The 13,209-nt window shown below is 41.3% G+C and overlaps 1 protein-coding gene across 6 annotated transcripts in view; it reads right to left on the bottom strand.

The window, feature by feature from the left end:
* Nucleotides 1–13,209, bottom strand: part of PPP3CA (protein phosphatase 3 catalytic subunit alpha) — a 344,753-nt gene that overhangs the window by 65,729 nt on the left and 265,815 nt on the right. For all 6 annotated transcript variants that reach the window (XM_025204265.1, XM_025204266.1, XM_025204268.1 and 3 more), the window contains exons 7-8: nt 4,051–4,128; nt 1,639–1,733 (exon numbers count right to left, since the gene is read on the bottom strand). In XM_025204265.1, coding sequence (XP_025060050.1) covers nt 1,639–1,733; nt 4,051–4,128 — 173 coding nt within the window. The remainder of the gene's footprint in view (nt 1–1,638; nt 1,734–4,050; nt 4,129–13,209) is intronic.

The raw sequence follows: 13,209 nt of genomic DNA, 5'->3' as shown, positions 1-13,209 counted from the left end.
CCCAAATTTCTTGCCCTATCATAGCAGAACAGTACATGCTAGTTTTATTCCAGGCAGAGTAGCATAAAATAAAGCTATCCTGGTGTGTATATTGGACTTAGCAGTATGAGTTATTGGAATGTCCTGTTTTAAAACAGCTATTTTTTTGTGATTTGTTTGGGAAACTTGCAATCAGAGGGTGCTTACAGACGTGAAAACACACCCAAAAAACGGCACTTTACTTTAAACTTGGTACGTTCCCATGCCAAGCCCTGAGAATGCCCAGAAGAAATAGCATGTTACTTCAGCCCAGCTTGCCTGATGTCTGTAAAGATTGGGCATGTTAGTGGGACTTTTTTGGTACTTTTATCTAATACTTATTGAATCAGCTTTAGCTAAAAGCACCAAAAAAGCCCCACTGAAGCACTCGATCTTTACAGACACTGCAGAGCCAGGCTAAAATAACATGCTGCTGCTTCTGGTAAAGTGTGTGTTTGGGGTTTGGTTTTTTTTTGTTTTTTTAAGGTCTGCAGGCAGCCAGAGTGAATACTATAGTAACCTAATATAAGCTGTACTCATGTCCCAAGATGAGTCTTCACAGAATTGCTGGTAAATTATCATCTAAGCAACAGCTTTTTTATTTGCTTTATATATGTCTTTTCTACGTGTATTCAGTTTAAAATGATTTTAAAAAAATAAAGTATGGAATAAGGCAACAGAGGCTAACCTGTCTGGCAGGAATACCAAAAATTAGCTCTGAACCCTCCCTGAGAGTGACTCCAATTCCCTTTCTCTCCCAATCTGCTGCTCTGCTTTCTGCTCCCTGTCCTATCTGCCACTGTGCTGCCTGTCCCCTCCCTGATCCGCTGTGGGTCCCACACCAAGGCTGCCTATGCCACTTGTGGCTCTTGTGTCCCAAGTTGGCCACCCCTGGAATAGGATAATCAGACAATATGGGATCTATAGGAATCTAGACAAATAATCTACAGACTGAGTTGTGTTAAGTGTGGTCTAAGTCAAGATGAAGTATTCTTATCCTTTTATAAATCCTATGTCCCTCAATAGGTTAACTGCTTTCTTTTTCTCTCTCCTACTTACCTTTGCCCCTCTCAGCAGTACCCCTTATTTTTTCCCCCTTCCCTACCCTTCATACTCTAATTACTGCTTTCTATTTAGAAAGTTTACTTCCTGCAGTCCCTTCATAACATTTGATCCAGTAAGCTACTGCTAAGGAAAGCTTATGCATCTCCCTCCTTCATTTTTTCTATAAGGCACAAATATACTCTGCCTTCTGTCTAGATAACTATTATGTCTGACATTTTAAAGCTGATTAAAATATTTAGCTATATAACAGCTGTTAATGTTACTGGAAATTACCAAAGGGCCAGATGATTAATAAAAAACGTAGCAGAGGGCTTTGAAAATCTCAACCACAAGATTTTGCAAAATGCCTCTTTCCGTTGTTAGAACCATTGCCAGTTTTTGTCCTGGATGATGCAGTTATTAGCAATGCACGCTCACACTAGAGAACTATCTAAGAACATAGTAGACAGAAACACAAATCCTATAGCGATGTCCAATTTGGAAAAAAATAAACCTGATTAAATTTGCACCTGTAATAAACTAAACAAATAATAAGAAAAAAGAAAACACTCTTACCTTTGTTATTGTATACATCTAGATAGTTTGGTGCTGAAAAAATTGTAATTAGTGAAGGGAAGCCTGTTGTTTGGCTTTTCCTGTACATACGATACCTAAAGGAAAGTATAAGTTGAATTATTATTAATCACATGTATGGTATACAACATGAAAGGAATAGGTTACACAAGGACTTGTATGGATGATTTGGACAAGGATCATCCTACCTCGAGCAGTGGTTGGACCAGATGACCTCTTAAGGTCTTTTCCAGTTCTATGTTTCTACAGTTCTATGTTAATAACATCACTCAGAACAAGAAAATCAACAGGTTGCCCCAAAGGGTTTTATAATGTAATGTTACAAGCAGGAATTATAAAAGGTCTTTGGAGTTGCACATGAAATACTTGCTACAGGTTTAGACCTTGCATTTATTTGGAATTGCTGGGGACTCAAACGGGGCTAATCTCAATTGATGCCAGTTGGTCACAGGTGACAAACTCTAGCATAGGAAGGATCATAACTGATGGACCACTAAAGAAGAATACTGTACATTTCAGATGATAATATGGTCATGCTGAAAACAAGGGGAGTTTGATTATTGACTACAATGGAGGCAGATTTCACCCACCCCCTTTTTATAGAGTCTCCTTCCCAAAGCAGGTGTGCAAACGTATTAAAAAACACCCGAACAGGTAGATTAAATAAACTATTTCAAATTTCTCAGGGTGCCAGAATATGCAGAGATTTCCACAGGAACCTCCTGCAAGCTGAGAGTTATCTTACACAGTTACATTATTTTACAAATATGCAAAACAGTTATCAATCATCAGGTGATGCTCTTCTGCATGCATGGACAAAGCTCGACTTCACAGAGGAATGCTCAATTAAGCCAAGTTTGTGAACTAACTTGCTAATGCTCACCCATTTCCATTATCCATACCTTAACAGATCAGGGGTTTACTGTCTGGATTTATTATCTGGACAATATTTGATCAAATAAACATTTGATCAAATATTTGATAGCTGTACGAATCTGAAAAAACAGCTAAACATAGTATTTTCATCTCTACTGCAGCACAAATAAAACCAATGCGACCTCTTTGTTCTCTAAGAAAAGAATTTTTAAAACTAAATTTGAAACTTTTTTTCTTTACTGCAAAGCAATAAAGTGAAAACAACATTTTACTACCCCTTGGGTATTTGATGCCAGTGATTTTTGGCAGACTGACAAGTTGTTTTTAATTATTTAAGTGACTATATAGTAAGTTACACAAAATAACATTTTGGAAACATATTGAGTACAGATCTCAATCCTATAATCTTATTACTTTACTGTTATTACTATTCAATGCCTGTAAGGTTTCTGTTCTCAAAAACACATTAATTGTATTATAAGCAGGGTATGAAAAGCTATGAATTCAGATACCCATAGTATTCTATTAATGCGATTCTAGTAGACATTTCAATGAAAAAGTGCTTTTTGAAGTAAAAATAAAAAGTTGTTTTCCTTAAATTTGGCCTATGACAAGAGTCTCATTGACAAAACATGAATGTTAGCTGATCCTGGAGCACCTTTGCACACGAATATCTGTCCCTGAACAAATGCCTTACACTGTCTACCATTCTCTCTGTATTGAGGGCATTCTAAGTAGTTTTGTGTTATACTTACTTTTTTACACATAATTTTTATTATTTCTTTGAGGATTCTGAACACAAATATATGACAAAGACACTGACCAGAGGGGGAGGTACGAAATTTGTAATCAGGTTTAGAAGACCTAAACAATTTGCAAATTGTCCATAGCAACTGATACTTTAGAATGTTGCTCAGACTATCATTATGGAAGTGTAATTAGCAATGCTTCCATTGGGCTGCACTGACCTTTTTTTTTTTTTAATTAGTCTGGAGTTAAAATAATTTTTGACCCAATGTGCCATTTAGTCACTAAACCAAGTAAATGGCAATATGGATCTATACTGACCTAGAAACCAGACTAAACCTCCAGGATCCCTAAGGTGTTTGTATTTGGGTCGAGTGATACCATGTTAACCCTATGGCATGTATGCTCACAGCAAGAGTTATCCATGCCAGCTAGTTTAGAGCTAACACAGATAAGACAGCATGTAGGGAAGGATCGTCTCTCAGAAAGACGGAACATCTCTCTGAGCATGCGGAAGTACAGGGAAACCTTTTAAGCTGAAGCTTGTTGCTTTACGATAGCACAGCTGTCTCCTTCAGTGCACTTTGTCCTCTGCTGTAAGCTACTGGAAAGGTCGGGACAGCAGTCAGGACCAACCCCCTCAGGAAGAATGATAAGTGCAATCTCTGCACTCAGAAGATGGTGTAATAAGATGGGGGAATTGTCAGTGTGTATGAACAATGTTTATTTATGAAGCAAAGTGGGGGAAGGAAGGGGTGGGGAGGCACTTACCCAGCATCCTGGGCTTCATGGGCTCGGAGTATAGATAACAAGTTATTGTGCTGGAGGAATTCACATACAGCAGGGTAACTGTTGGAGGAAAAGAAAAGCACCTGTTATGGAATTATCAGGGGCAGAACATTTATCTCTAATGTTCAGAAGTATTTGATTTGATCAAGTATGATCAAACACCCATCGTTCATGAAACCAATTTCTGCTCCAAAGAAGGTTTGGGAGGTTTTGGGTTTTTTGGGGTTTTTTTGTTTGTTTGTTTGTTTTTTTACAGTCTTTTAGTGCAGACAGCACTAGAAGTTGCAGTTTTACATAATTTGGTGGAGAGGAACATTGGAAAGCTACAGTTCATTACATAACAACAGCCACCTTATTGCTTCTCAGAAAGAAAATAATTTCTATTATTATACCCTGAGATTCAACGCTCCCAGAGGAGGATAAACGTGGCACAAAGATTGGATGCAACAGAAAACAACTTGCCTACTCATTACAGTATGTATTTGTTGCCTAGGGAGAGCATGTAATCTGATGGTGTGGGAAGGGAGATAGAGGGGGAACAAGAGGTGGGGGGAAGCAGGAGAAAAAGTGAACCTATAGCCAAACTGAAGCTGTTTAATCTTGTAGGATCCATCTCCCTGGTAAACAAGAATTCACTCTCTTCCTGGCATCTTCAACTGTGAATTTTATTAATCCTGATGCCCTAAAAATGTGTGCATCAAATGTTCCTCACACGATTTCTCTATTGAGCTTCACATTTTCTATTACATTGACAAAAACAAAGTCATTAAACCAAAATGATGCAAATTCTGCCCTAATGGTATTTTTTACATTTTTACACTCCACATGGATAATGTTGCATTGGAAAATGAAGTAGAGGACTCAGCCTTCTGTCTCATTTTCAGTATTAGCAAAATTGTTCCTGCAGCAACTTAATCTGTAGAAGCATTGAGCTCCTACTAAACACACAAACCTAATAAAATCCCATAAGCTGTACACATCTAAAAGTTTTGACAAGTTGATTTTTTTTCTTGCCTCATAAAAATTTAAAAATTCAAAACCTATTATATTTAAATATAGCAAAATTTTAGTATGGTGCTGTATAATAGTGAATGGTGGGTTCAGTGCTGCACAAAGTACAGATTTAACCTGCTTGTTACATATGCTCCCTGAACTTACAGGGCCTCTCTCTTTTGAATTGCATGAGAATTTATAAATACATTTGTGTATCAGTTTATGAATTAAAATGAATTTGAATTCTTCCTTTCTTTCCATCCCTCTCTCCACACCCCCCCCCCCGAAATTTAGCCTGTATAATGCTTTTTACAATTCCATACAAGCAGCTTAAGTTGTACATGTAGTATGTATTTTGGTTTTAATGGGGGGCGGGGGAGAATGGTTTTGTTAATAGAAATTGCTTTCCTACTCTTCAGGTGCTGGTGACTTTTCATATCTATAATTGAGAGGCATTTCCCCACCCCTGGGATGGTCTAACAGTTGTTTTCTCTATGGCTTTAATGGCACAAAGCAAGAAGCCTTCTCTAACATTATTACAGCCTTAATATGGACTAGTAGGAGACCCTCCTTCATTGCTCTAGTCCCAGGTTCCAACCACAGCACCACCGAAATCTGACAGATTGCCAGGGAAACAAGAGTTCAGAAAACATGGGGCTCAGAACTAAAGAAGTTCCTCATCTGACAAAACTTTACCAAACCCTTTAAAAACTTTCAAGGGATTCTAAACAGACTTGCATTCTTGTCTATTTATAATCTCTGACTTTCCTACCAACCTGCTTATATACGGACAATCCACCTTGTTTGTTTTTCACTTTTTGATCTTTTCTCGTGAATCAGATATGGCAGGCAGACCACTATACCCCTTCCATTTTGATATACTGCTGCATAAGTCCTGCAATGCCAGCAATTGTATATAGGTAGTCCGAGCCAAGACTCCAGGCAAGACCATTACCCACAAAACATTGGCTCAGTCCCCTAACCTTGCAGAAGCTTAAAATATCCCACCCCTAAAATACCGTGCCCATGAGAAAACAACAAAGCCAAGTACAAAGTTCTGCATTTTGGATGGAACAACTGCATGCACAAATACACACCAAGGAATGATTGGGTAGCCTGCAGTACTGCACTACAGTTTCCAGAGGTTACAGTTAACCACAAGCTGAATCTGAACTCATTGCAAAAAAGCCAAAAGCATACTGGGTTGTTTTAGCAGGAATCTTGCTTTCAAATCAAGGGAAGTGATGATTTTGCATTATATGGCACTGGTGAGGTCTCATATGGAGTCTCACACTTCAATAAAGATGGGACAGATTGAGAAGAGTCCAGATAAGGGCAATCAAAACCATTAGCATCTTAGGAAACATGACTTACAAGAATAAGTACTTACTCTAGAGAAAAGAAGATTGGGGGGATTGGGGGAGTTCTGATAATGGTTTTCAAACAGCTGAAATGTGGTTATCAAGAGGATGGACAGATTATTTATTCTCTGTGGCCACAGGAGACAGATAGGAACAATGGTATCAAAGTGCAGCAAGGGAAATTTAGGTTACATATTTGAAAGAATTTTCTCACTGCAAGGGATACTAGGAAGAACTTTTGCACCGGAACAGGTTACCTAGAAAACTTGTGACATTTCCATCCATGGAAATTTTCAAGAGCAAGTTAGACAGACACTTGACCGTGATAGTTTAGTCAGGAATGATCCTGCCTGGCTCAGAGGTTTTTACCAGATGACTAGATGAGGTCATTTTCTGCCCTATTTTTCTATGAATCTATTAAGTACTGGAATCTATTAAATACACACATAATAATATGCATCATGTTATGACAAAATGTTATTGTAAAATTAATTATAGAATCTTAGGCTATGGACAAATGTACACTTTAAATACTTTAAAAGGGGAGTTGGAGTTGCTGCTCCAGAGGGTGCATCAGCTGTTATGATGCATCTCCTGCAGTAATTTAAGTTAGCTGAATTACTGTAATGCTGCTGCATTGACTTAAAGTTGGAATGGTTTTGCTATGCTGTAACGGTTACATGGTAACACCTTATATCAGTATAATTTAATATTGATATAATTGGGCTCCCTTATATCCACAGAATCATAGAAAAATAGTGTTTGAGGAGGCCTCAGGCCTAATGCAGTCCAATGGCCTGTTCAAGGCAGAATTATCCTGGTCTAAACTATTCCAGGTAAGTGTTAAAACTGTTCACAAAAACTTCCACAGACAGAAATTCCATGATCTCACTAGGTAATCTGTTCTAGTGTTTAACAGCTAGAAAATTCTTACTAACATCCAACCTCAATCTTCCTTCTTTCAATTATGTCCATTGCTTTATGTGCACTATGCAAACCTGGGGTGCTAGTACACATGCCAGGAGGCTGCTCCGATGCTCGGTACAGGGCATTAGAGCAAACTTGATTAATCGAGTCTGCTGGAACATGGTAATTAAACTCCAGCCAACCTCTGCATCTCATGTATCAGTGTACCTGGGCCTCAAAATGGTGGTGGGGCACTTTAACTAAAACTTATTTGATAAGCTTTAGATATAGTGACCCCGCCACTATTTTGAAGCATGGGAATGCTGACACATGAGATGCTGCAGGTGCTTTAATTAGAGTGGCTCTTGGAGCTGCTCTAATTAAAGTGCTCCCTCCCCCAACCACTGGAGCAAATGTAAAAAAAAACCCTACAGCCTAGTTGATTAGCCCTGACTGCCCCCAGGTCCTCTTCCCACCTTGCCACTACTGCTTATCCTCAATCACAACTCTGGCTCCAGCCCCACTCTGGCCCCCACATTATCAGGCAGCAGTGGTTGTGGCCACAGCTGCTCCAGCCCCAGCCCCAGCCCCAGCCCCAAGCTCTGGGTTGGATCCAGAGCCAGGGAGAAACTGGTGAAGGCCTCACCAATGGTGAATAACCCAGAGAGTCTGGCTGTCTGACATTTATAACAATATAGTCTCTAAATATGCATACACAACATATCTTTTCTAAATACTTTCAAAGACAACAAAAGAGGAACTAAACAATTCAGGAAATCTGCAGAGATAACTTAGTGCACTACAATAAACAGTAACACATTCAAGCAAATTATCACCCCAAAATGAGCCACAAAATGGCTATCCAGCCTAATAGATGTTACTTACAAAATGCAGAATATCTTTGCAGTTCATTTGTATCACTCTCTAATTTAATCATGTGTTATTTTACATGTAGGGTGATAGTTCTTGCACAAAAGCAAAGGAACTCTCTGGGTATAAACAGATATAACACTCAGAATGATCTAAATACACTTTAAACCCCAAGAGTCTAGATGTGCATGCCACTTGAAATCAGTTTAAACTTCCTGGAATGTTTCAAAACCATACAGAGAAAATAACTTTGAATTGGTCCTCCTTGAACCAGTTCTATGTTGTGTGGACACACGGCATTCTGTGCCAGTGTCTAGTCAGTCTTCAAAACATCCCAAATTGAACCATCCCTCACCTCCCTCCACTCCTCAAACCCATGCAGGACACTGGGGTTTCTCCAGGGTGCAACCAAGACCCTACTGCCCAAAGATCTATTGCCTACAGAAACCATAGTGTGCAGTGCTAGGGAAGCAGGAAGCCTCTGTGCCAGGTTCAGTTTCCTGCTAGGAACCCTGGGGCAGGGGTCTCAGATTGCTTGGGATGAAATACAAGTAGACAGCTTCTAGGGTAGGGCTGGTCTTTGTAGCCTCCTGCTTGTGGTGGATGGCTGTTTGTGCCTGTAACAGTACACACTTGTCAACTACTCATGGTGGTGCCAGGGAAACAGAACCATGAACAATGGGAACTTATAGAACAAAATAGCTGTCCATCCCATGTTCAATGTGAAGTGAATTACCCATTAACTGTTAATTGTTCCTCATCCTCTGTGCTGCACTTCTGGAACCAGCTCTCCCTGGCAGGTTCACAGTGCACATATGTCTATGCAATTGCTAGCAATTCAAAATATTTAAGTGATTGGAAAAGCGAAGGAGTTCTGGGTGTGGGAAGGGGTAGAGCACCCAGCTACCTGAGAACCACAAGCAGGGATCCACACAGCCCCCCAGCACCAGGCAAACCCTCCACTCCAATCCCCTGCCAGTCTGGGTCTTCCTGCCTCCTCCCTTTCTTGGGGAATCCTGGGGAAACTGTGGCACTAACCTCTAGAAGACATGGTAGTCTGGGTACTCTACCACCCCTATTGGTATTCTAGCAGCAATGCAATCCCTAAAAAGTGAGGGTTCTACTGGAAACCGTTAGCACTGCACCTGTAGACACTTCTGTCCAGGGACAATTGTGATATAGTTCCCAATTAGTAACACTTAAACCATTCCAAGAACATTATGTCTGTCCATGGCTCATGCTTAACTCTGCTGTCTCAGGGCAAAACAGCAGATGTCATGACTCACTGCTCTTCCTCCATTCGCCCAAGCACCCTTCAAGGCTGCTTCTTTAAGAAGCCATTTAATTCCTCTCTGTGAAAGTCAAGAGCGTAAACAAACACTAAAGTGACACACTTTACTTGTCTGACATGTGACACCAAAGTGAAACATCTCATGGGTATCCCTAGATCTGCATAAGGGTCAGGGGAGTGGCTACTTCACTCGAGGGGAGCCCAGATGACTTCTCAGTCTGAGTCAAGCTGAAGGCATGGTTGACCACCCCTACCAGAAGCCTTTTAGCTCCATTTGCTGTGAAGTGCTGGCAGAGCAAGTTTCCAAGATGCTTTAAGCAGGGTGCAAGGCATGACCTTTCTGTTGTATCGTACTAGCGGTTGCTTGATGGAAATAATATGTGCACCAGGGGCATAAGTTTTAGTTCTGCAACCTGATCTGTACAGGTACAGTACCACACACCATTAATCTTAATGGAGCCCCTTACAGGGACTGAAGTATGCCCATGCAGTCTATTATAGGTAGGAATCTACTGAACTTGATGTGGCTGCGGGCCTATTTCACATGCAAATTGTGATGCTGGCAGCCATTTTTGCAGGCAGAGCACAGCAGGCTCCCCTCACCTCTCATTCTTCAACGGGCCCTGGTGGCCCTGACCTGCACCCTCACTGCTGGTTGACTGAGAAGTCTGTCCATCATGTGACCCCACCACTCTCTGCAGACTGGTAGCAGAGGGGAGGGGGAAGGAGGACAGGACAGACAGCCATCACAGCCAATCAGTGGTGAGGGGCAGGGGGGGTGGCAGCCATCTTGCTGTGCCAGCAGCTCCCCTTGCCTCTCCTCTACCTCCCCCGCCCCCCACAGCAGGCTGTGTGGCTAGGCCACAACACCCATGTGGACTGCTTCTCTCCCAGAGGGAGCCAGCATTTTAGTTTTGGCAATATTTTCTTTTTTTCAGTGAGCCCACTAGAAGTGTGAAGCCTGCGCCTTTTTTGCGAAGCCTGTCTGAAATCATAGTTTCTGTGAAAACTGTGAAATCACAATTTTTGGTAGGTCCCTAATTATAGCATTCAGATCAGAATGTCTTTCTTCTCTCAGTCACTACAGTCAGTCCAGTGCAGGACAGTAGAAGTTGAACGTATTATTTGGGAGCCCAATGGAAATGATTCTAGCAGTCCCTGTACACTTCCTGTTACTCAGTGATCCAGTAAAAAACACTTCCACAAATGCCAATCCCATAAAACATTTTGGGCAAAATAATGAATTTTCTTTCAGGACTAGAAATTATCTCCAGATCAGCCTTAAATAAATTGAGAAAGCCCTGGGGAGAAGCTTATACTATCACTATCTTGTGCTGCATGTTTGTGGGACTAGAGAGGGTGAATAAAAAATATCATGACTATTAAGCTGGAATATGATACCAACAAAGACGCTTTAAAAATAAAAATACATACCAATAATCATTACTATATTCACTTGAATCCAGAGCAAGGCTTTCACTCTCTACCATTTAAAGTGGGGGAAAAAATCCTACAGATTGTCTAGAATTTGAGTACAAGGCCAGGAAGAGGGGGGGGGGAGGGCAGGTAACTGCTGTGGTTGTGGCCCTCCCTGCTATTTCTGCCCCCCTTGCATGGCTCCCCTTGAAGCCTTGCCCCCCGCCTTTGCCCATCTCCCTCACCCTGTATCTTCCCCTCTACCTTCCTTCCCCCAAAGTTTTGGGTTCCCCACTCTCCCCATCTCCCTACCACAGCCTCTGCCCCCTGCCTGTACTCTCTACCCTCCCCATTGTTTATGTTTCCTGTGCTCTGGACCTGTGCTCCAGCCTGGGAGCACATCCCCAGCCCAGCCCAGTAGCAGTGGTGGCAGCTCTAACTGGGCCATAGAGACAGGCTGGAGCTGCCATGCCACTTCACTGAGAGTTGATACATAAAGATGAGGGGATATGTGGGGGGTGGAGGGATGGGGTGCTTGAGACTGCAGGGGAGGGCACCTGAGGGAACAGAGGCTGCACGGAGACAGAGGTGGGAGGGCAAGCATGGGGGAGGAGGGGAGGTCGGACAGCAGGGAGCAAGGGGCCTCCCTCACCACCTGGCCCCCCCTACCATTGCTTTCCCCACTGCAGCAGTAGGAGAGACATACAAGGTGACTCTGTAATAATCTGATTCTATACATGGAAAATTAAAACAAACATTTTCCTTGTACAGAACCTAAGTATTGGGGGGTCTTCTTAAACTCAAGGTCATTTTGAATTCACATAAATATGGTACACACCAAATTGAGCAATAATAGTAACTATATGTGCTAATAATGAACTAACCGAATAGCTGTATTAACAAAGTAGACCTTTGTCTTATGCGTAGAATTGGATGAATGGATAGCCTTCATTTCTATTTTCTAATTATAATACTAATCTCAGTCTTTCCAGAAATGTTCACATTCAGACAAAATTGGTAACATATATCTACAACTTTGTACCACAACTATGAACACTTATAGAAAATCCCACTTAGCATCTGAGTTGCTAAAAACAGTGAGTAGAAAGATAATCTAAGAATTCAAGTAGAGTACAAGGCGCAAGTGTAAGTAAATAATTCTTCCTCCAAAAGGTGCTGTTTGTTTCCATTCCAGGAATTTTCTAATTGTTCCTAATTGAGTACTGTTCATAGCACCCAATCTTCGCTCTGGACAGTATTTGGATCAATGCATGATGAGTGTTAATTATTAAATACAAAGCATATACTGCCTTACATTTAAAAATATTTTGGATGTGCAACAAGATGAAACACAAAATATAAATGGAAGTAATTAAAGCCAGGTGAATATTTGGGATGGCAATTTAAAACCAGATCTTACAAACACTATATAGTTAAATTTCCATTGCACTCAGTGGGAGGTTTGCTTAAGTGAAGACTCCATTACTAGATGCTTAATTGGTTGGTTTTTGTACCTTCATATTTTCTACACATTGAGTGGCAGATGCATGCACTGCCCAGTCACGACATCCTGGAAATTGGAGCTATTTTAGAACTGCATTGAGAGTATGGCTAAGACGAAGAGCCTGAGAGTGGCTCAGGGGGCGCACACAGCACTGCAGTAAAGCAGCTGCACAGTGCAGTTTCCAGAATTTCAAATTCATGGAACAGGAGTGAGCGGGTAGGGCATGTTTCTTGGGGGTGCTCCAGGGTTTGTACAAAAGCAGTGTCAACATGCTCTAATGATGCAGACAGGTGCTTAGTGGGATTTTCAAATCTCATTAGGAGCCCTACTCGGGGTGATTTCCATGGGAGTTAAGCAACCTGTGTGCCCTTTTGAAAATTCCACCAATTACCCATCTATCTTTTTATTCACAGTCCTTCTAAAATCTGGCTTTAGGCTACTTATCTTCATAAACATTTATATGGCACTACAACAGAGCAAATTCTTCCACCCACCTTCATTTTTAGCATGACTTTATGAATAGCCTACACTGATGCTAACAAAATTAACAATATATTAGGCCTATGCAAAGTGGCTAGTATTTGCTTTGGATTTGGCCAATTCAGGGGACAGTAATTCAATTTAGTGATTTGAATCACTGTCCCGAATCAATTTGACCAAATCTGATTCGGAGATTCAGCTGCCGCCAAACTGGCCGCCAAATTAGCCGAACCTCTGAATCAAACAGGCTCCATCTGCCAACCGCTCTCCCAGCTGTCATTTGCTGCTGCACCCCTCACCCCCCCCCCCGTTTTTTTTTT

Source organism: Alligator sinensis, unplaced genomic scaffold (assembly GCF_000455745.1).
Source record: "Alligator sinensis unplaced genomic scaffold, ASM45574v1 scaffold353_1, whole genome shotgun sequence".
NCBI lineage: Eukaryota > Metazoa > Chordata > Crocodylia > Alligatoridae > Alligator > Alligator sinensis.
The sequence above is the reverse complement of the archived record's forward strand: the minus strand, read 5'-3'. Positions and strand labels throughout refer to the sequence as shown.